General features: G+C 65.3%; 1 protein-coding gene across 1 annotated transcript; it reads left to right on the top strand.

Annotated features, from left to right (window-relative positions):
- Positions 1–659: 659 nt before the first annotated feature.
- Positions 660–22,523, top strand: CPXM1 (carboxypeptidase X, M14 family member 1). Its single transcript, XM_045017879.1, has 14 exons — positions 660–936; positions 3,467–3,574; positions 8,283–8,392; positions 9,210–9,349; positions 9,553–9,637; positions 11,380–11,530; positions 13,807–13,895; positions 14,026–14,149; positions 14,691–14,887; positions 15,785–15,964; positions 16,437–16,734; positions 17,590–17,729; positions 19,484–19,586; positions 21,450–22,523. The coding sequence occupies exons 1-14, from the start codon at positions 729–731 to the stop codon at positions 21,710–21,712; spliced, it is 2,196 nt and encodes a 731-aa protein (XP_044873814.1). The 5' UTR covers positions 660–728; the 3' UTR covers positions 21,713–22,523.
- Positions 22,524–23,004: the final 481 nt, after the last annotated feature.

Genomic DNA, 23,004 nt, shown 5'->3' with positions numbered 1-23,004 from the left:
CTGCTGCCCGGGGTGCAAGGAGGAGAAACGCATTAATGAGCAGGTGCTGCTCGGTCGCTGTGGCGAGGGAGATCTTCGCAGAGGGAAGCCCCATTTTACAGACAAGGAAACTGAGGCTCAGAGCTGTGAAATGACTGGCCCAAAGCCGGGGGGTGGGATGGCAGGCCCAGGAGTCAGGACTAGAAGGCAGATCTCCTGGCACCTTTTCAGTGGGGGCAGCAAAGGCCCGTAGACTCCTGGCCAGAGCCAGCGCCCAAAGCCAGCCCCCCCTCCTGGAGTGATTGTGGGGCCGTCTCTGGCCTGTGCCATCCAGGGGGTCAGATGATCCCCGCGGGCCCTGCCGGCCTTGGACTGTACGCCGGGGCTGTATGTGGGCACGCTTCGCCCACAGCCCTGGTGCCATGGGCACGGGCAGCGCCCGGGAGCTTCGCTGGCGGAGCAGGGCAGCAAACAGCAGCTGGCTCGCCCCAGGGAGCAGCGGGCCGGGCCCCTGCCCCGGCTTTGAGGACTCCGGGGCCCAGGCGCGGCAGGAACCGCCCCTCCAGCCGGGAGCCCAGGCGCTTTTGGAGGGTCCCGCTACTCCGCGCAATGCGGTAGCCGTGTGGCGCCGGGCCGGGGGAGGGACCAGCCGCGCTGCGGGCTGAGCGCACCGAGCCAGAGCAGCGCGTCCCGCGTCCGCTGCGCCCCGCCTGGCCCCTGCACCCCGCCTGGCCCCTGCGCCCCTCGCCATGCTGGCACTGCCCCTGCTGCTCCTCCTCGCCCCGGCCCCCGCAGCCCGCCTGCCCGGCGCGCACGGGGCCCCTGCCCGCGCCACCCTCCGCCCGGGCGGCGAGCGGGAGGTGACGGCGGCACCCGCAGCGCCGAGCACCCCGGGGCAGCCCGTCTCCGAGGGCGAGAGGCTGCGGCTGGCCGAGGGGAAGGCAGCGGGTGGTGCAGGTAGGGGCCGGAGCCCAGCCTGGCACCGGGGGGCTGGGCTGGGCTGGGTGCTTGGGGGAGGGGGGTCAGAGGTGGGGTGGGTTCGGGCAGGGTGCTCCAGTCTCCTGTGGCTGCGTTGGGTCCGTGCACTGGGCGGTGCCAGTTCTCTGCTCGGGGTGTGTTGTGGGGTGTCTGCGCTGCTGGGGTGCGTTGTGGGTCCTTGGCTGGGTGCGCTCGGCTTGGCTTCCCCGTGGGGCTCTCGGGGGTTGTGTTGGGGCATGGTGTGTCCTGTTGTGGAGCCTGCTGCGTCCCGTTTTCTTTCCTGTGGCGCTGTGGGCTGTGGCCTGGCGTGTGCGCTCTGCAGGGCGTGTTGTGTGGTGCCGGGGTGTTGTGTGCGCTCTGTGGGGTGTGTTGTGTGGTGTGTACGCTCTGTGTGTTGTGTGGTATGGGGCGTGTTGTGTTGTGTGGTGTGGGGTGTGTTGTGTGCGCTCTGTGGGGCGTGTTGAGCGGTGCCGGGGTGTTGTGTGCGCTCTGTGGGGCGTGTTGAGCGGTGCCGGGGTGTTGTGTGCGCTCTGTGGGGCGTGTTGAGCGGTGCCGGGGTGTTGTGTGCGCTCTGTGGGGCGTGTTGAGCGGTGCCGGGGTGTTGTGTGCGCTCTGTGGGGCGTGTTGAGTGGTGATGGGGTGTTGTGTGCGCTCTGTGGGGCGTGTTGTGTGGTGCCGGGGTGTTGTGTGCGCTCTGTGGGGCGTGTTGAGTGGTGCCGGGGTGTTGTGTGCGCTCTGTGGGGCGTGTTGTGTCGTGCCGGGGTGTTGTGTGCGCTCTGTGGGGCGTGTTGTGTCGTGCTGGGGTGTTGTGTGCGCTCTGTGGGGCGTGTTGAGTGGTGATGGGGTGTTGTGTGCGCTCTGTGGGGCGTGTTGTGTCGTGCCGGGGTGTTGTGTGCGCTCTGTGGGGCGTGTTGAGCGGTGCCGGGGTGTTGTGTGCGCTCTGTGGGGCGTGTTGTGTCGTGCCGGGGTGTTGTGTGCGCTCTGTGGGGCGTGTTGTGTCGTGCTGGGGTGTTGTGTGCGCTCTGTGGGGCGTGTTGTGTCGTGCCGGGGTGTTGTGTGCGCTCTGTGGGGCGTGTTGTGTCGTGCCGGGGTGTTGTGTGCGCTCTGTGGGGCGTGTTGTGTCGTGCTGGGGTGTTGTGTGCGCTCTGTGGGGCGTGTTGAGTGGTGATGGGGTGTTGTGTGCGCTCTGTGGGGCATGTTGTGTCGTGCCGGGGTGTTGTGTGTGCTCTGTGGGGCGTGTTGAGCGGTGCCGGGGTGTTGTGTGCGCTCTGTGGGGCGTGTTGTGTGCTCATTGTGTGGCTCGGGGGGGGGGGGGGCAGATCTCTCACTACTCAGCATCCCCCAAGCTGGGCACAGCGGCTGCTCCCACTGCCCGTCTCTGCAGTAACACACAAGCTGTGCGACGTTGCTGAGAAGCCGCTCTGGGGCGGGGCGGGGCGGGGGGCTCGCTCAGCTGCTGGGCACTGGGCTGGGGGGATCCTTCCCCCGAGCAGCCCGGCTCCCCTCCCAGGATTTCTTCCCTTCCCTTTGCCCGCAGGGGGATCGGCTGGCCGGGCCGCTCTCCCCGAGTGCCGGCTGGCTGCCAGCTGGCCTGTCCCACGCTTGGCAGCAGCTTTCTGCTGAGCAGTCAGTGGGCGAGGCCGGGACTGGCGGATCCTGGCCCAGGGTGATGCACAGGATGCCCCTGAGCCTCGCTGCTCCCAGATCCCAGGCCCCTGGCCTCCCGCGTGAGCTGGGCTTGGCTAAGGGGGTGGAGAAGCGACAATGGGATCTCTGAGCCGGGGGCCCTAGGGAGAGGAGTCGGGGAGTGGAGCCGAGTGAACCCATCCACACCCGCTAGCCCCCGCCCTCCCCTCCACTGCCAGGTCTCCGGGTGCTCCCCAGGCTCCTCCGGGCCGGGGGGAACTAGCAAATCTGTGGTCAGGGGATCCCCCACTATCCAACAGCCCTGGGTGCCTCCCTGCTCTGCCCCAAACCTACTGACAAACTCACTAGGGCGCCGGGCACCAACTGCCTTCATGAGGCCGGGCCGAGCAGCTCCAGTCCGTGTCCCAGGCCCTCGTGACCTCCTCTAGCCACAGCCGCTGGAGCCGGAGGAACCGACTTCTGGCCCTGCTGCAGCTGTGCTGCTCCCAGCAGCCGGGACGTGCGGCACAGAGACAGCAATGGAGCTGCTTGGGGGCACTGTGTGTGTCACAGCGGACAGGACCCACAGGGTGGTTCCAGCAAAGCTGGGCCCCTTGCTATGGGGCTGAGCTCTGGGGCAGCAGGAAACACCAGTCCCCAGTGGTTCACAAAGGAGCCTTGATCTCTCGGGTTAGAGGGAGCAGCACAATCCTCACAGCCACCCCCCATGGCAGGCCTGGCGGCCGGCAGCGCCCTGAATCGCAGCCCCCACGTCCCCCAGCCCGGCTGCTCGGTCCAGAGCTCGCTGCTGTGCTGGCTGCTCCGGGTGCCCCCTCCCCAAGGAGGAGCAGGGTGACTGTGTGTCTGGTTTGCCGTTCTCCAGCCAGGGGCACCACGAAAAAATCCGTGCAGATTAAAGTAGTGAAGAAAAAAGTCTTGAAGAAGAAACCCAAGACTTCGGCCCAGGGAGCAGCCACCGAGCAGCAGCCACGTATGTACTGATGCCACCCGGGTATCCCCGCTGAGCCCCGTGCCGCGCTCCCAGGCTGCAGGAAAGCAATCCCGGCCGCTCCACACGGTCCCACTTGGCCAGCGCCGGTCTCTTCTCCAGCTCCCACACGCACACACAGTCGAGGGCCTGCGTCCTATGCGGCACATCGGTCCTACGCAGCAGAGACCCCGGAGTCCTGCGGCTCCCCCTCCCCCGCCCCACTATAGCCGCCCGGCCAAGGCAGCAGCACGGGATTCCTGGTGGGGTTGGGTCTGATCCCAAATTCCATTGACTATACGCTGCCCCTGGGCCCCCGCTACATTGCCAGCGCGCTGCTCCGTTGCCCGACGCTTACCTGCCTTGCAGAGATGGCCAGGGCCAGCGGGGGCTTGGAAGCAGTTGCCACCTGCTCAGGTTTTCGGGAGCGTCCCTTCTCCTGGGAGAGCTGTCGGGCTGCTGCGTACACACGGTCGCTGGCTCAGGAGCAGCCCGGATGTCCTGGTATTTTTGTACCTCCGAGCTGGCAAAGCTAACGGTGTCCCGCTTGGGAGGCAGATGACACTGCGCAGGGGAGTCAGCTCCTTCCTTTTCCCTTTGGGGCAGAGGTGACTTTCCATTGTGGGGGAGCAGGGTTGGAGTCTTAACCCCCCCACACACACACACCTCAGCAAACCTTGTCAGCAGCCTGGTCCCCCCCACGCCCGACCCCGTGCCTGCCACTGCAGCCAGCCCCCAGGACCTGCCATAGCTAGGGGTGTCCGCAGAAATGCAGTTACAGCTGTCGTTAGATCAGCGTTAACACCCCATTGCTCCTGCCCCTTGGCTGCACCCCGCCCCCGCCCTGGGCACCCCGGCAGGGACTGCCACGGGCTCACATACCCATCAAAATGTACCCACCCCCCTGCCCTGTGCACTGACAAACATCCTTGTGCGCCTGCCCCCACATGCCTGGGCCTGAACCCCCTTCCCATGTATCCCCCACGCACACATGCCCCCACATGCACTCTCCCCCCTCCCACGAGCTCCTGCATGCACATACAGATACCCCTGTGTGCCCCCGGGCAGTGCCTCTGAACCTTTCCGCAGAAGGGGCCAGCCCGGGCTCCCGCAGGTTATTCTTGGAAAGCTGGCGCTGTTTTTCCTTGGGCTTTTGAGGCTTCAAGCAGCACTGAGGAGCGTTTCCTGCTCAGCTCCGGTGCAGCCGGGTGGAACGTTGGCAGGAGCCCGCTGCTCACTGGGACGGCCTCGTGAGGCAGCGATGCCAGGGCAGCAGGGCGCCCGCTCGCGCAAGCCCCTGAGGAGCTGTACTGGGGAGAGTTCCAGGGAACATCTAGTGTAGACGCAGCCTCCGATGACCAAACACGGAGCAAAGCCCGGCCAGGAGCCTTTGGCAGCATCCCAGCAGGAGACCCCGAGTCTAGGGCACTAGTCTGGGGCTGGGCACGTCTGCGAGTGGCACAGAGCAAGATCTGGGCAATTTCCCTCCTCACAGTGGGAGCTGATCACTAGCATGGGGCCGGAGGACATTCCCCTGCAAGGTGGGGAGCCACTGTCCCTGGGCTCTGGGGATTGTGCTCCCCTGGGAAGCAGCCAGAGAGATGGGCAGGTTTGAGAGGAGAGTGGGGCTTTGGAGGAGACAAGGGGTCTCTGGGCTGTTCTGCCTGGAAGAAAGGGGGTACTGGGGATGAGACAAGGTTGCCAGGTGTCCAGTCGACCGGAACGCCCAGTCGAAAAGGGACCCCGCCTGTTAAAAGTCCAGTGGGCAGCACAGTGGGACTAAGGCAGGCTCCCTACCTGCCTTGGCTCCGCGTAGCTCTCGGAAGCAGCAGCATGTGCCCCAGGCATAGAGGCAGCCAGGGGGCTCTGCACGCTGCCCCAGCCCCAAGCACCGGCTCTGCAGCTCCCATTGGCCAGGAGCCACAGCCAATGGGAGCTGTGGGGGCGGTGCCTGCAGACAGGGCAGCGTGCAGAACTGCCTGGCTACACCTCCGTGTAGGAGCCGGAGGAGGACATGCTTCTGGGAGCTGCTTGAGGTAAGTGCCGGCCAGAGCCTGCACCCCGACCCCCGTTCCAGCCCATATCCCCCTCCCATCCTTTGAACCCCTCGATCCCAGCCCAGAGCCCCCTCCTGTACCCCAAATCTCTCATCCCCAGTCCCACCCCAGAGCCCACAGCCCCAGCCAATGCCCTCACCGCCTCCAACCCCCTGCCCCAGCCCGGAGAAAATGAGTGAGTGAGGGTGGGGGAGAGCAAGCAACAGAGGGAGGGGGATGGAGTGAGTGGGGGCGGGGCCTCAGAGAAGGGGTGGGGCCTCATGGAAGAGGCGGGAAGGGAGCAGGGCAAGGGTGTTTGGTTTGGTGCAATTAGAAAGTTGGCAACGCCAGGGTGAGATGGGCACTGGGCTGTTCTGTGAGGCCAATCCTAACCTTGTGATTGCTCCAGGGCCTGGGAGCAGCGTTACCTAATGGTTCCTGTTCTCACTGTCCCCCAGAGAGGGGGTGTCTCCCAAGCAGGTCCCCGGGGAGACATACAGCAGCAGGGGGCAGGGAACCCACCTGCGACCCTGGCAGGGCAGCTGAACCGCAGGGCGGGCTCGCGCCGTGGGTCTGAGCGCGTGGCCAGGGAGTAGAGAAGACGAGATCGGGGGGCCGTGGCTGGGAGGAAGAGGGAGCCGAAGGCTCCGCTCCAGGCTGCTGGGATTCAGGCTCGGGCGTTCCCGGGGGAAACGGGGCTCGGGGGCCGCGTCGGGCTGCAGAGGCAGGAGGGAGGCTGCCCGCCCCGCAGCGGGTTGGAGAAGCCCAGTTCCCCGGGCTCATCCCTGCGTCCCCACACGTGCCCAGGGCAGCCCCAGGGTGGCGTTGGCCCTGCCACAGCTGCGGGGGAGGGAGGGTGTATGACTCCACTGGGCAAAGACCTCGTGAGAGCCACTCCCAGCCTGTGGCTGGCCCGGCGCGGCTCTCCCATCGCGGGGCCTGCTGGTTCCCATGCTTGGGCTGTAGCACTGGGGGGAGGAGGAGGGTTTGTGTCCGAATCACCCTGCGAGATCCCCGCGTCTCCGAGTCTGGGTGCCAGGGAGTTCCCAGGACTTCCCCTTTCACTCTCCTGCCCTCTGAGCAAGGACCAGAGGGGGCGCCCCAGAGCTGTACAGTTACCTGCCTCCCCCGCAGGGCCAAGCTCAGCCTGCAGCGGGAGGTTCCACAGGGGAACAGCTGCGAGCGGCCTGGCCCCACCCCCCGCACAGACCCCCTGGGACCGCGCCAGCTGGGCAGGATATGATGGGTCTTTGACTCAGCCTCACAGGCTGTGGTTGTGGTTTCAGCAGCCCCTGTTGTTCTCTGGTATCCGCTGGCCTGATCTCCAGCAGTGCTTGTGTCTCCAGCAGTGTGTTTGGCTCCAGGCTGGGCTGAGTGCGCTGCGCTCTTCCTGGGGCAGGGAGCGGGGGAAGTGTGCAAAGCTAGACACCACCCGGGAGCTCGTTCTGCGTCCTGGCCGGGGGAGAACTGAATCAGGCTGGCCTCGCGGCTGTGTGCAGCCCCCTGGATGCAGGGGATCCCCACGGACTTTGTGCCCAGTGTGACAATAAATAATCCCCGGCCCTCGCACTAACGCAGTGTTCTGGGTGTTGCAAACAGCCGTGCCCGCACTCCTCCCAGCCGTGAAATGCTGCAGCCACCTCTGGGGGGGAGCCCGGCCGCTGTTTAATAGGCAGAGTAACCCTGCAGTAATGTAGGCCAGGCAGCGAGGAGGAATGCCGGATGCGGTTTAAACTGCTGGGGGACTCAGGAAAGCTGAATGTAAGCGGCCAGGCGGGAATGCTGGGGTTAGCCCGGGGGCGTTAGCAAGGGCTGGATGGCGTTACGGTGTGTCCCTGCACGGCTGGCTCCAGTACTGAAGTTGCTCTGCTCTGGCTCTGGGAGTAGACGCGTGAGCCCCTAGGCTCATTCCCTGCTGATGGTGGCACTGTCTGTGCCTCTGTGACAGCCAAGACGTGGTCTCCAAGCCAGCAGCCCAGCGCCCCGTAGCAGCCAGCTGGGCCCTGGGCTCTGTATCGGCTCCGAGAAAGAGCTCATCAAACACACTGAAACCAAGCAAAGGGAAACAGGAGGAAATACTCCCGTCTCTCATGCCGCGGGGTAACCCCCATTGCTCAGCACTTACCCCCAGACCCACTACGGCACTGGGAATAGGCCGCAGGGGGTACCGTACTGCCCGGGTCTAGGGCCAGCGCCGAGGACAGGGAGCTAGGAGTGCGGAGCTCTGCCCCCGGGTACATCTGGGGGAGTTTGCAGTCAGTGCCGGGGAGGGCTCTGGAGATTGAAGGCTCTGAGCAGGGCTCACTGGGGCCCGGGTGATGCTAAGTGCAGGGGGCGGCAGGGTCCAGCCAGATTTGGTACTGGCCGTCACCCAGACCATGGGCCCCCGGACATCACACCCCACTTGACACCAGCCAGTGAGAGAAAGAGAGAGATGGTCCCTGACACCCCAGGGTGCTCAGCCTGGCTGGTCTGCCCCTGGGTGGGGTCTCCCCATTGTTCAGGGGATGGGATTCCAGGGGGAGCGGCTCCTGGCCCGGCCTCCCTCTCCTCCTGCCCCTGTCGCTGGCCAAGGCTCCAGGGGGGGAGAGGTTTGTTTGCAGTTGCACCAAGGATGCCGTTGGCCCCTCTGGGTTTTCTTTAAGCTGATTTTCTTTCCTTCGGCCTCTCACCAGAATGTCCCCCGCTGGGGCTGGAGTCTCTGAGGGTGTCGGACTCGCAGCTACGAGCCTCCAGCATCAAGCGCTACGGACTGGGTGCCCACCGGGGACGCCTCAATATCCAGGTGTGCTGTGCCGGGGGGAGGGGGAGCCCTTTCCTTCAGAGCGAGGCCTCTCCCGGCCCACATGGCAGTTACCTGGCCACCAGCTGGGCGTCGTCTCCCTCCAGGGGCTCTGGGGTGCCATCCTGACGGCTCCTGGCTGCAGCCCCAGCCCCCTCACCCCATACATCCCCCACACTAGCCTCTTCACTGCACCGTCTTCCACTGGAGGGCAAGAAACCTCCCACGGCAGCTGGCTAAAGGGTCCTGCTGAGCATTTCCCCTCCCCAGTAGGGGGCGCTGCCATCAGGCACTGAAATGTACATAACGACCCGGCAGCCCCCCGCGCCGTTCCCTTTCGTTCAGAGCCGGAGAACTCGGCCCGTTTCTGCGGGGAGGGTTGGGGGGAGTTTTGCACAGCTTCGTGGATTTCCCCACTGAAACCAGGGCTCTGTTTTCCAGCCAGGATGTGGGGATTTTGGGTGGGAAGCTGCCCTGTTCCCGGTAGCGCGGTGGGTCCCGCTGGCCTGCGCCCCGGACGTGGCGGGAGCGCTCGTGACCTCTGGCCCAAGTTGCTGAGAATAGTCAGATCAGCACAGAGCTGGTGAATTTCCCCGCAGTTCTGGGGGGGCGATGAGCCCAGGACCAGCTCGGGCAGGGTTACCTGTTCGCAGTAGCACTCGCTATCTCGGGAGGGACAGTCCCTGCCGCGGGGAGCCCCAAGGAGTCCAGCACCCCAGGGCGCTGGCATGGGAACTCCCAGTGCACAGCTTCACGCGCTGCACGGATGCTCCACGGTGACCTCCCGCCGCTCTCTCTGTCCCTCCCCTCCCCGCTGCAGTCCGGGATTCACGACGATGACTTCTACGATGGAGGCTGGTGTGCTGGCCACAAGGACCGGGACCAGTGGCTGGAGATTGATGCCCGGCGGCCGACCCGTTTCACCGGCGTCATCACGCAGGGACTGAACTCCATCTGGACGTAAGCAGCGAGTGCAAGGGAGGAGAGCGCGCGGGGTGATGGATCCAGGGCCGCAGCCACTGGCTGGGTCAGCGAGCCCATCGCTGTGGTATCTAGGCTCTCGGACAGCTCTTGTGGGGCTATCAGTGAAGGGGACCAGGGTCCCTATAAACCCCCCAGTGCTGGTGACTGACCCCACAGCTGATTCTCTCTTCCCCATGTAGGTACGACTGGGTGACCTCCTACAAAGTCCAGTTCAGTAACGACACACACACCTGGCAGCCAGGCAGGAACGGGACGGAGGAAGTGGTGAGTGGGGGCGCTCATGGGGCCGGGAGGCTGGTGGGGCAGGCGGCCAGGGCGATGGGCCAGCACCGGGGCCAATGGGCTCTTTTACAGTGGGTGGCAGGGCCTGCCTGCGCCTCGAGGACTTAGGGACAGAGGTGCGGGGTCAGAGCCTCTGGATTTCGCTGAGCTCTGCGCGGCCCCCCCAGGGGCAGGGCACTGGACGCTTTAAGCTACATTTGCTGCCCTGGAGCCTGGGGTCAGGCTGTGCCAGGCCAGACCCCCAGCCTGAGGGCGCCTCTCACTCACCCACCTCGGGGGCCTTTCCCCCAGCAGCAGGAGCCACAACAGCCCCCCAACGGGACCTGACCCCTCCCTACTCCCCACAGCCCTCTCCTGGCGCCAGCCAGTCTGCGGAGGGTTAATATAGCTGCATGGGCTGGGCTGGTTTGTAGCTCATCCTGTGCCCCCCCCCCCCATCAGCTGGGCTCCATCCATCCTCAGCACAAAGAGCTTCTGTTTGGGGGGGTGGGGGGACGGCCAGAGCCCCAGGGCAGCTCTGCTTCCCCTGGCAGCCCCCAGCCCCCGGCCAAATTCCTGCCTCCCTCTGTGTGTGTGTGTGTGTGTGTGTGTGTAAATAAATCAGTGCAGTGTGTGTGTGTGAATACATGGTGTGTCTGCGCGTGTGTACAGAAGTGCGGTGTGTGTGTGTAAATAAATCAGTGCCGTGCGTGTGTACGGCCGTGCAGTGTGTGTGTGTCTGCGCTATGGAATTAGCTCTGCTCTGACCTCTCCCTGTCCCTCCTGCCCAATCTTTTGGGACAGAGCTGAGTTCGTGAACAGGCAGAAAGCAGTCAGCCGGGGGGAGGAACCGGCAGCTCCCAGCCCCCTCTGCGCTAGGGGGAAAGGCTGGTCCCGCCTGGCTCGTCCCATCTCACTGGCGCCCTCGAGAGGGAGCCAGGCCCCCCTGGGGAGGGCAGTGGGGGTGGGCTTGTGGCCGGGCGGTGAGTGGGTCTCTGTGAGAGTCCCACACTGCACTCTGCGGCTCTCTCCCTGGGGAGCTCGGAGCTGGCACGGGTCCCGGCGGGCGCCTCGAGCCCTGATGGCCCGGGGCAGAGCAGCTGTTGCTTTCCCTGGGGTTTGGCACAAGCCTGGGTCTGGTGGCAGGTTCCAGCCTCACGCAGGCAGCTCGGGTTGAATGGGAGCCAGGGGGAGCAGGCGGGGGCTGGGTCGGATGTAACCCTTTGGGTTCTGATCCCGGGCCCTCCGAGCTGCCAGCCGGGCAATGCGGACACTGGACCCAGCCGCTGCTTCTCTGGTGCCAGGCGACACGGGGCAGCTCTCGCTGCCTGGCAGTCCAAGAGCCCTGGTTCCCAGAGTCCCGGGAGCCTGGGAGAACCCCGGCTTGTGTTCGAAGACGGACTCAGCCTCCTGCCCCGGGAGGAGGGCTGGGCGTGTGGCTGGAGAGCGCTCTGGGCAATGGCGGCAGCAGGCCGCGAGGCGAGTGGGCGCTGTCCTGCTCAGAGCAGGGGGAGATCCGGTCTGGGGCGCAGGCGGGAGCTCAGTGACTCCAAGGGCACGGGGCAGCAGGGGGGAGCCCTGCTCCGGCTGCTGGGGGCGTGCAGGGCTGGAGGCCCCAGGCCTGGCACGCTAGCCCCTGTCACCAGCACCCACCTCCCCCAGAAGGACGAGTATTTCTAACGGGGATGAGAATGAGCCTCGCAAGCAGCCGAAGGCCAGGGCCGTGTCCGTCTGTCTGTCTCTAGGTGTTCCTGGGGAACAAGGACCCCGAGACGCCCGTGCTCAATGCACTCCCCACCCCGGTGGTGGCGCGCTACATCCGCATCAACCCCCAGACCTGGTTTGAGAACGGCACCATCTGCCTGAGGGCGGAGATCCTGGGCTGCCCCTTGCCAGGTAGGACGCGCTGCTGGGATGGGCTTGTCCCTGCGCTCTCCCTCCGAGAGGGCGTCTGGCCAGGCCCGTCCGTCCTCCCCTTCGTTCTGTTGTGTGGCATCAAGCCGGGGCCCTGTGCTCTCAGTCCCTCCGGCCTGTCTCCTCCACTACCCTCTGTCGCGCTAGCAGCCCCTGGTCCCGGGCCGGGCTGGCACTGTAAGCACAAACCCCAAATGGCCTGGGACGTGGCTGTCCGAGAAATGCCTCTCACCCAACAGCCCTGCCGGGTTGTGCACAGCAACACAGGAACCGCTGGGCCAGATGAGACCCACAGTCCTTTTAACCCGGGCTCTGGCAGTGACCTGTACCAGCTGCTTGAGAGAGTCCCTGGGGGATGGGTTAACCTGCTGATGGCAGCGTTCCCTCCTGACCCCCCAGGAGCTATAGGCCAGGTCAAGCCCTGAAGCATGAACATTTCTGTCCCTCCTGGCGTGCTCGGGTATTTTTACGTATTTACTGGTATAGTTCTGGGTCGTCTTGTTCTCCTGGAGGTGCTGGCCATGCCCTGTAGTTCAGGGTGAGTTTTGCACTTGGAGCAGGGATACAGCCTCTGTTACGTAGGAAAAAGACTGTGTATCGTTGTGACGATGCGGTTCTGGCGGGACCCAACTGAGGTGCCAATTCAGGACCAATTGCTCAAGCAGGGCAGTCACAGCCCTAGGCTGGGGTTTTTCCACCTCTAAGGCAAACCAAACCAGCCAGACAAAAGGACTTCGGTTTCACCCTACTGGCTAACCACAAGTCACACAAGCAATTTCCTTAGACACTCCAGTCTCCCAGTATCACCACCAGCGCCACTCGTCCCGGGGATGAATGGTTATGAAAACCAACACCCCAGTAAAAGAAAAATGGTTCTCTCGATCCCAAAGGATCAAGCCCCAGACCCAGGTCAATATACACATCAGATCTTACCCACAAATCACGCTGTTGCCAATCCTTTAGAATCTAAAATCTAAAGGTTTATTCATAAAGGGAAAAAGATAGAGATGAGAGCGAGAATTGATTAAATGGAATCAATTACATACAGTAATGGCAAAGTTCTTAGTTCAGGCTTGTAGCAGTGATGGAATAAACTGCAGGTTCAAATCAAGTCTCTGGAACATCCCCCACTGGGATGGGTCATTCAGTCCTTTGTGCAGAGCTTCAGTTTGTAGCAAAGTCCCTCCAGAGGTAAGAAGCAGGATTGAAGACCAGATGGAGATGAGGCATCAGCCTTATATAGGCTTTTCCAGGTGTAAGAACCTCTTTGTCCTTACTGTGAAAAATTACAGCAAAATGGAGTCTGGAGTCACATGGGCAAGTCCCTGTATACTTTGCTGAGTCACAAAGCGTGTCTGCCTTCTCTCCATGGGTCAATTGTGTAGCTGATGGTCCTTAATGGGCCATCAAGCAGGCTAGGCAGAGCTAACACCAACTTGTCTGGGATGTTTCCCAGAAGCAGAGCATAAGTTTGAAGTACAGACAGTACAGAGCCAATACTCATAACTTCAACTAAAAATGACACATGCACACAGACAGCATAATCATAACCAGCAACCCATAACCTGGTCTTAGACACCTTAGATGACCCCCTTTACCTAAGATTTGGTGCCACTAGAGGACCTTGGTTGCAAACCATGTTCTATATGGTTCCAGTTTATATCAATAACGTCACAATTGTCCCACGCCGGGCAGCCCAGACTCTGAGCCCAGCACGCACGGGCTGAGGGGTTGCACGTCGATCCGTGAATTAGGTTGTGAACAAAATTTAATTCTGCAAATGGGTCAACGCAGCCTGCAGCGTCAGACCCGTTTTGTCCCTGTTGATCTCAGCTCAGGTATTGGCTGTTTACACACCGAGCGGCTGAGAGGTGGATCTGGAGCAAGGGATAGATTTGTACATAACTTTCTAGGCTGACTGGTCATTTTTTCCCCATTATTCGCCATAAGAGGGAGGCTGCACAATAATCTCCGTTAGCGATGCTCGGGGAGAACTGCCCTCTTTCCAAAATGGCGGCCACCTCCCCTTGTTCTAAAGGGGACGCAAGCCGCTCTCCGCAAAGGGCCTTCTCAGACCGGAAAGAGGCAGCGGGCTGCCCTTAGCCAAGATGGCCGCTGCCTTCATCCAGCTGCTGAGGGCAGCATCCCATGGCCCCAGCTGGGGAGAATGGGGGCCGGCGGCCCGCGAGCGAACACGGGAACGCTTGGTGCCTGGACCTGATGCCAGCCCCGAACTTCACGCCCGTCTCTCCCTGCAGACCCCAACAACATCTACTCCTGGGAGAACGAGCCGGTGCCGACCGACAAGCTGGACTTCAGGCATCACAACTACAAGGAGATGAGAAAGGTACCTTCCCTTCGCTCCCTGCCTCCCGCCCCGTGCCTGCCCCTCGCGGTGCCCGCCGCCGGCAGGGAAGGCAGGCACGCGTCGGCCAGCCCTGGCAGGAGAGGCTAGCCGTGCCCCTTGCCCTTCACAGCTGATGAAGGAGGTGAACGAGGAGTGCCCCAACATCACCCGGGTCTACAGCATCGGCAAGAGCTACCAGGGCCTGAAGATGTACGTGATGGAGATCTCGGACAACCCCGGGCAGCATGAGCTGGGTGAGTCCCCGCAGCACGGGGCCGAGGGGAGACGCCACCGGCACCGCTTCCCGGCCGCACCCCTGGCGCTGGCGGATGGAGGGGGGAGCTCGGTTTCCTGCCTCTCGTGCCACGCGCAGAGAGTCCCGTTTTGGTTGGGGGGACGTCCATCTGCACCGCTGCTCTGCTGCCCATGTGCAACAAGGCTGGCCTGGCTCAACTCCATCCTGAGCCAGGGCACCCCTCTGAGTCTGCCCCCAAACACCCCCCAGTCTAGGGCACCCGCTGAGCCTGCCCCCAAACACCTCCCCCCTCCAGAGCCAGGGCGCCCACTGGGTCTGCCCCCAGACGCCCCCCAGTCTAGGGCGCCCACTGGGTCTGCCCCCAAACACCCCCTAGAGCCAGGGCACCCACTGGGTCTGCTCCCAGGCACCCCCAGTCTAGGGCACCTGCTGAGCCTGCCCCGGGGAGCGGGCGGGGTTGGCCGCGCTGTCAGCCGGAGGGTGGCGCCGGGCGGGCGGGCAGCAGGCTCCGTGGGCAGCTGGCTGCGTGTCGCCGGCAGGGGAGCCGGAGTTCCGCTACGTGGCCGGGATGCACGGGAACGAGGTGCTGGGCCGCGAGCTCCTGCTCAACCTGATGCAGTACCTGTGCGGCGAGTACACCCGGGGCAACCCCCGCGTCGTCCGGCTGGTGAGCGAGACCCGCATCCACCTGCTGCCCTCCATGAACCCCGACGGCTACGAGACGGCCTACAAGCTGGTAGGGGCCGCGGGGGCCCGCGCCCAGGGGAGGGCAGCTCCGGCCGGGCGGCGCCACTGCAGGGCCCGGGGGACCCATGGGCATCATCTCACCGCCACTCCGGGGCCCCTGCGGACGCAGGGCGGCACCGCTGACGGGCTCAGGGAAGCAGGCAGTACGGCTGCACCGGGCACCAGCCAGGTTGGCTCCGAGTGGGGCGGCCCGGGAATCCCGGCCCGGCGGCGGGGCTGGGTCCCTCTCTGCACCCTGCTGATGCAGGGCCGGGCGGCTGCTGAAGGCCCGCACCCTCCACTCCCGTGAAGCCAGCAGGAGGCGCTCTCAGCACGCCCGGCCGGCACTGTTCAGTGCTGCTGGCACGGCAGAGGCCAGCCCCAGGCGGGAACACGGGCAGAGCTCTCGGGAGGGTTAACCCAGCTCGCTCCTGTGGTGAGGCAGCTAAGCGGCATGTGCCTGCAGGGGCCCGGCAGGGAGTGGGCCAGAGGGGCTGGCGGGCTCTAGGGGGACGGCGCTAGGGGCTGGCCGTGGAGCGCCCGGGCTGAGGGCAGTGAGGGCGATGGGGATCCCGGGCCGTCAGCCTCACGTCGTCGTGCTCTCTTGCAACACAGACGCACAGGGAGGAAGGGGGGAGCGAGACGGGATGGGGGGCAGGGGCCGGAAGGGAGTGGGGGGGCCCCTCTGGCGGGTGTGGGCTGGGCTGTCCAGGAGGGAGGGAGGCAGACGGGGGTGGGAGGGCCGTGGCAGGCCAGGGGATGTCACGGCGGCCCAGCTGTTATTGGGGGGCTCTGACCTGTGGGGGGCTCTGAGCCCCACATGCTCTGAATGAGCCCCAGAGAGTGGGGGGGGCGGCACGGCAGGGGAGGGGGAGCTGAGCTCTCCTGCAGCCCCCCCTCCCCACAGGGCTCGGAGCTGGCGGGCTGGGCCGTGGGCCGCTGGACCTACGAAGGCATCGACCTCAACCACAACTTCGCCGACCTCAACACGGCCCTGTGGGACGCCGAAGACAACGAGCTGGTTCCTCACAAGTTCCCCAACCACTATCTCCCCATCCCGGAGTACTACACCTTCGCCAACGCCACGGTGAGCCCCGCCGGCCCCGCCGTGGGGGGGGAGGGGCACTGTGGGGTGTGGGTGACATAGGGGCGCTGTGAGGTGCAGGGGCAGGGGGCGCATTGGGGTGCAGGGCTGGATGGGGCTGGGAGGCCTGGGGATTCTCCTTGCTGGGGTGACGGATGCGAACCGGGGTGTTCTGGGCCTGCTGCCCAGCGGCTCTCACGTGCCAGCAGTGGCAGTGGGACGATCCAGGCCCCGAGGGGGAGCCGGGGTTCAGGCCAGGGGCCTACAGACGCCATGCGCACCCTGCTCCTCCTGCAGCCCTTCCCCCCAGGGCGAAGCGGGTGCGAGATGCTGCCCGGGCAGAACAGCAGCACCTCGCACGGGAGCCAGTCCCAGCCGAGGGTCAGGCCGCGTGCTTCACGCCCCATCCCTGCCCTCAGCGCCTGGGGGCACTTGTCCCCCCAGCGCTCTGAGGCCGAGGCCTGTCCCTGCCCAGGTGGCGCCGGAGACCCGCGCCGTCATCGACTGGATGCAGAAGCTCCCCTTTGTGCTGAGCGCCAACCTGCACGGCGGGGAGCTCGTGGTGACCTACCCCTATGACATGACGCGCACCTACTGGAAGGCCCAGGAGCTGACGCCCACGCCCGACGACGCCGTCTTCCGCTGGCTCGCCACCGTCTATGCCACCACCAACCTGGCCATGGTGGACGCCGAGCGCCGCCTCTGCCACTACGAGGACTTCACCAGGGAGGGCAACATCATCAACGGCGCCAACTGGCACACGGTGCCGGGAAGTAGGTGGCCCCGCTCCGGAGCCCGGGGGGAAGGGCTGTTGGATCCTCTGGGGCAGGGAGGTCCTGGCAGCCCACGTGCCCTGCGCTGGACAGGGAGTGGGGTCTCTGGGTTGCAGCCCCGTCGTGTCCCGAGGCCCCCGAGCTGGGAGCGATCCCGGCTGTGCATTGCCCAGGGCACTGGCTGGCACTAGGGGGCGGGGAGGCCTCACTGTGTTTGGGACGGAGCTTCTTGGCTCAGGACACAGACAGCCCTTGCCCAGCTGCCCTCTGGCCAGACCCGGCTGAAACAGCTTCTGTCGCTGTGTCCATCGCTCAGGAGTGACCCTGCACGCAGGGCCTGTCGCTGCCGAGTGACCCTACAATAACAAACCAGGGTGCGGGGCCTGTCGCTGCCGAGTGACCCTACAATAACCAACCCGGGCGCGGGGCTGTCACTGCCGAATGACCCTCCAGTAACAAACCCGGGCGCGGGGCCTGTTGCTGCCGAGTGACCCTCCAATAACCAACCCGGGCGCGGGGCCTGTCGCTGCCGAGTGACCCTACAATAACCAACCCAGGCGCGGGGCCTGTCGCTGCTGAGTGACCCTACAATAACAAACCCGGGCGCGGGGCCTGTCGCTGCCGAGTGACCCTACAATAACCAACCAGGGCGCAGGGCCTGTCGCTGCCGAGTGACCCTACAATAATAAACCCGAGCGCGGGGCCTGTCGCTGCCGAGTGACCCTACAATAACAAACAAGCTGCAGGGCCCAACACCCTGCTGTATTTCCCATTCTAAGTGCAGGCTGCCGTGAGGAGCTCAGCTCCCTTCTCTGGTGTGGCACCAGATCGCCCCATGCTTGTCTCCCGGTGCAGGTATGAACGACTTCAGCTACCTGCACACGAACTGCTTTGAGGTCACTGTAGAGCTGTCCTGTGACAAATTCCCACACGAGTCCGAGCTGCCCAGGGAGTGGGAGAACAACAAGGAGTCCCTGCTGGTCTTCATGGAGCAGGTGCGTGTCCTGGCCTAAGGGGGGGGGCTCCGGGGCCTGGGCCATCCCGGAGCCTTGCCTGGCTCTTGCACGTGGGTATCTAGGGCAGCGCCTCCTGGAGCTTCTCCGCAGAGGTCACGTGGCCCTGTGGGAGCTGGTCAAGGCCCCAGGAGCGGCTGCTCCGGCCAAGGCAGGTTCTGGCTGGGTGCTGGTGCTGGCGCTGAACCCGTCACGGCGCCAAGGCTGGAGAGACACGGGGCAGCACTTACCCACCTGGGATGGAGGGAGACCCAGTGGTTAGAGTATGGAACTGGTGTCACTCAGGACAAAACCCAATCCCCTACCTCTTGAGCTAAAGGAGACTCACCATTAGCTGATAGCAGTGTAGGGGCAATGACACAGAGCATTTCTGAATCCAGCCAGCAGAGGGTAATATGCACATGCATGCACAAGCACACAGGGCTTGATGACAGTTTTTTAAAGGCTAGTCAGAAGATCATGGAAGATCGAGATGAGAGAGGCTCCCAAACAATAAATAGTGATATCCGGCTTCTGGGGGGCCGGCGGGGGCGAGCGACGCCATCCTAAGGGACATTCGCCCTTGTCTACACTGGGACTTTCACCCCCGCCCACGCAGCAGCCTGCGCGCGCTGCCTGGCGTAGGCACTACTCGTACGGTGCAGTGCGATTTGCACCTGCGCAGTTTAGCCGCATTTCAAACTGCACCAGTGGCTCAAACCCCAGGATAGACGAGTCCTGACACCGTCCCGCGTCCCCGGGGCCGGGCGCTTGCCGAGATTCGCTGAGCGCACGTTGGACACACGCACGGCCCGTAAACCAGCAGCTGCTGGGGGCTGCAGAGGTCACCGTGGGGCAATGACCCGCCGGGGGGAATAGCGGGTAATTGGGGTCAGCTCTCCGTGCCAGCTCGGTCCCTTGGGCGGCGTGTGCCTCGGGGGGCCCGGCCTCGGCTCTCCTCTCACCAGTGTGGGCAGCCCACGCGTTTCACACCCTTCTCCTACAGGGGCTTGGCCGGGCCGTGTAAGGGGCTGGCTTGTTAATCTCTGGGCTCTCACAGCTGGTGCCCTGGGGCTCGGCGCTGGGCGGCTCAGAGAATGGCAAAGGGTGGGGAGCCCCAGGGCAGCGAGGGTGACCAGCGGCTGAAGGCACCGCTCTGGGGAGAGGCTGAAAACTCCCCGTCTAGCTGGGCTCTGCGCACACGGACAGGAGAGCCGCTGGGTGACGAATGAAACAGCCGCCGCAGCTGATACAAGAGGCTGTGTGGAGCTGTGGGGCGAGCTCAGGATGCCTGGGTTCTAACCCTATCTCTGCCACTGGCTCACCGCGCGGCCTTGGGTGAACTGCGCCTCCTCCGGAACCGGGGGTGGTGACGCAGAGCCCTCTCCACGGGGTTAGTCCGTGAGCGCGGCGCCGTCTGACTGGCCGAGGGTGAACGCCCTGGGAGGAGGGGAGCTGTTGGGGCCTGCTGGGGCGCTGAGCAGCGATGGAGCAAAGGGAGATCCAGGATCCCTGCCGGGGCGTTCGGCTGCGGGACAGGCAGCCGCCCCAGCCAAGGGGCACAACCCCCAGCGCTCTGGATGTTTAACCCGGGTCTGGACAAACTGCAGGGAGCCGCCCAGCAGGCGGCACGTGGACGCTGGTGCCCCATAACCCCGGGCTGGGGGGCCGGCTCGCTCTCCCCGCTGTACCCAGGGAGGTGGGCCGTGTGGGCCTGGGAACCCCTCTGAGATGTGCTCTGTCCTGTGTTTGCCCAGGTCCGCCGGGGCATTAAAGGGGTCGTTCGGGACAAGGACACCGAGCAGGGAATTGCAGACGCCATCATTGCCGTGGACGGCATCAACCACGACGTCAGAACAGGTATCGCAGGCGCTGCAGCCTCTTAGTCCCCGTGACGCCCCTCGCACTGCGGCCAGAGCAGAACATGGCGTCTGGCCTGCCAGGGCTGCGGGGCAGAGGGACGGGGGGGGGAGGCAGTGCCAGCCCCAGCTGTATGGCACGGGGTGACCAGTGAGCCGGGCAGCGCTAGCCTCTACTGGACAGCTGTGGGGAGACATTAGGGGAGCAGCCCCACCGGGAGCCGGGTCCATGGCCTGCGTTACTGGAGCAGCCCCGGGGATGGGGGAGGGCAGGTCCGTGGCCCGTGTTAGGGGAGTGGCCCCAAGGAGCCGGGTCCCTGGCCTACATTAGGGGAGCAGCCCTGGTGGGAGGAGCTGGGTCCGTGCAGAGCGGCCCTGGGGGCGGGGGGTGTTCATGGCTTGCGTTAGGGGAGCAGCCCCGAGGGGGGGTCTGTGGCCCGCGTTAGGGGAGCGGCCCCGGGGGGGTCCATGGCCCGCATTAGGGGAGTGGCCCTGGGGGGGTCCATGGTCAGCGGTAGGGGAGCGGCCCCGGGGGGGGGGGGGTCCGTGGCCCGCGTTAGGGGAGCAGCCCCGGGAGGGGGGGGGTCCGTGGCCCACGTTAGGGGAGCAGCCCCGGGGGGGTCCATGGCCCGCGTTAGGGGAGCGGCCCCGGGAGGGGGGAGGGCCGTGGCCCGCGTTAGGGGAGCGGCCCCGGGAGGGGGGGGGTCCGTGGCCCGCGTTAGGGGAGCGGCCCCGGGAGGGGGGGGTCCGTGGTCCGCGGTAGGGGAGCGGCCCCGGGAGGGGGGGGGTCCGTGGCCCACGGTAGGGGAGCGGCCCCGGGAGGGGGGGGGACCGTGGCCCACGTTAGGGGAGCGGCCCCGGGAGGGTCCATGGCCCGCGTTAGGGGAGCGGCCCCGGGGGGGGGGTCCGTGGCCCGCGTTAGGGGAGCGGCCCCGGGGGGGGGGGTCCGTGGCCCGCGTTAGGGGAGCGGCCCCGGGGGGGTCCGTGGCCCACGTTAGGGGAGCGGCCCCGGGAGGGGGGGGGTCCGTGGCCCACGTTAGGGGAGCGGCCCCGGGAGGGGGGGGTCCATGGTCCGCGTTAGGGGAGCGGCCCCGGGAGGGGGGGGGTCCGTGGCCCACGTTAGGGGAGCGGCCCCGGGGGGGGGGGTCCGTGGCCCACGTTAGGGGAGCGGCCCTGGGAGCAGGCGTCTGTGTAACCGGTGCTCGCACAAGGCCGCGCTCTGCCCCGTCTAGCGGCTGGACCAGCCAGCGGCCTGTGGGTGGAGTCCTCACTCCATGGACTCAGTGGCAAAGCTCCCAGCTTCGCTGGGGCTGGGGATTCCTGCTCCGAGGGCGCTGCTGGCTCCGAGCCGGCCGAGCTGGGGCGAGGCTCGTGCCTTCAGAGACGCAGGTCCTGGGCTCAGTCCCACTGACCTCCCACCCAGGGATGTCCCGAGGAACTAAATCCGTCTGGGTGGCCCAGCCCATGGGGACGGGGGATGACCGTGGCCAGTGACGGACGGACCTAGGGCCCCAGGGGGAAAGGAGCTGGGTGGGGTGGGCTCTGGATGGGTATAAATAGCAGGAATGGGGTGAAAGCAGGGAAAGGGAGATGCTGACAGTCAGGGGCCGGCCCCAGCAGTGGGAGCCGTGCCATGGGACCGGTCACCCCAGCCCCGGACAGCACTGGGGGGAGCAGCGCGGTGTTGGCCCTGGGGAGGGCAGGGCCCAGGCCTTGTCTACACAGGGCTGCTAGTCGCTGAGGTGGCAGCACAAGCCCAGCCCTCTGCGGACTAGGGCTCGGCAGAGCCAGGCGCTAACAGACCCAGCCCTGTGACGCTGCCGCCCCTCGGCCCTCACCCCGGCCTTTATTGTCACCCCGGCAGCTTTCGACGGCGACTACTGGCGCCTGCTGAACCCGGGCGAGTACGAGGTCACCGCCGCAGCCGAAGGCTACCACCCCGTCACCAGGACCTGCCGCGTCTCCTACGAGGACAACCCCACCCTCTGCGACTTCCAGCTCACCAAGACGCCCAAGCAGCGGCTGCGCGAGATCCTGGCCAAGGGGGGCAAGATCCCCAAGGACCTGATCCTGCGGCTCCGGCAGCTGCGGCTCCGCAAGCTGCGGGCCCAGCGGCAGGCCCGGTGAGAGGGGATTAACCCCTTCTGGACTGTGTGGGGACGTAGAAGAGGGATGTGCTCTGTGCGGCTCGCGGTCCCTCCCCCACGCTCTCTAGTCTAGCGGCTTCTTGCTCCTCTGAGTTGTTTCACTTCTGGCTCTGACTCGTGAGTCTGCAGCGGGGTGTGACTGCCGGCCCAGTGTCCTCTTGGGGTCTCGTCTGTCCCTTCCTACCTCCTGCCCTGCCCCTCCTGCTCTCCAGCCCGCAGCCTCCAGACCCTGCTTCGGAGCACCCAGATGCTCCCAGTTCAGGGGGAGGGGTGCCTGGGCGTGGCAAGAAGACAGCAGAAATCAGTGGCACAGACAAAGCTGCAGGCGTGTTCCCTAGGGGCACAAGCAGCCGACAGGCACCCGGGATGGGCTTTGCCAGCGGAAGAGGACTTTATAACACCTCAGAGAGCAGCTTTTCCCCAGGAGGGTCTCAGCACGGCTGCTGTTGTCTAAGCCAGACCAGGGAGACCCCTGCTTAGTGGGATCCTGCAGGTCCCGGTCCAGCCACCCAACAGAGGCGTCTGCTAACTGGTTCCGTTCTGCTCTGCCTGGCCACCGCTTGGCAAATCCCCCAGGAGGAATCCTCGGGTGAAGGCTTCCGGGAGGCAGCAGTAACCACAAGGCATTTGGACAGCAGGCCCCAGGGCGTGCGGAAGAATAGGGAAGGGCCTCAGGAATGTGAGCTGGTCCTGGGTAGGGCTGCCCAGAGGATTCAGGGGGCCTGGGACAAAGCAGGGGAGCTGCGGTGCTTGTACTCACACAGCGGCGGTCCGAGTCTTCAGCGGCATTTCGGCGGCGGGGGGGCCTTTCAGTCGCTCCGCGTCTTCAGCAGCACTGAAGGGCCCCCTGCCGCCGAAATGCCGCCGAAGACCCGGACCTCCACCGGGCCAGGGCTCACAGGGCCCCTACGGGGCCCAGGGCCTGGGGCAAATTGCCCCACTCACCCCCCGCCCACCCCACCCCCGGGCGGCCCTGGTCCGTGAGCTGGGCTGTGGCTCTCCGCTCCCGACTGCGATGGGCAAAGAAGGGTCTTGTCCTCTCTCTACCTGAATGGGGTGAGGTCAGAAGAGGGGGAAATCGCCCGCCCGAGGGGGTTCAATCAGCTGTACTGCCTTCATTGAAACCAGTGAATCCGTTTCGTTGGGGGGTTACTGACACGTGGGTGGCAATCGCTGGGCTAACAAAGCAGGTGTCTCAGTAGGTGAGGGGCTATCAGGCTGCGGGGATCTCTCTGCTGTGAGCCTGCGATGGTTCTGTGATGCGGTGTAGGG

The sequence above is a fragment of the Mauremys mutica genome, chromosome 5 (assembly GCF_020497125.1).
Source record: "Mauremys mutica isolate MM-2020 ecotype Southern chromosome 5, ASM2049712v1, whole genome shotgun sequence".
NCBI classification, from domain to species: Eukaryota; Metazoa; Chordata; order Testudines; family Geoemydidae; genus Mauremys; species Mauremys mutica.
Note: the sequence above shows the minus strand (reverse complement) of the source record. Positions and strands in the feature narration are given on the sequence as shown.

What these genes read in the sequence shown, in the direction of transcription:
- CPXM1 (XM_045017879.1), top strand. Translation starts at nt 729, where the DNA reads ATGCTGGCACTGCCCCTGCTGCTCCTCCTCGCCCCGGCCCCCGCAGCC. An exon ending in AGCCACCGAGCAGCAGCCAC is followed by an intron (nt 3,575 to 8,282) that starts GTATGTACTGAT and finishes GCCTCTCACCAG; the next exon opens with AATGTCCCCCGCTGGGGCTG. An exon ending in TGCTGGTCTTCATGGAGCAG is followed by an intron (nt 17,730 to 19,483) that starts GTGCGTGTCCTG and finishes GTGTTTGCCCAG; the next exon opens with GTCCGCCGGGGCATTAAAGG.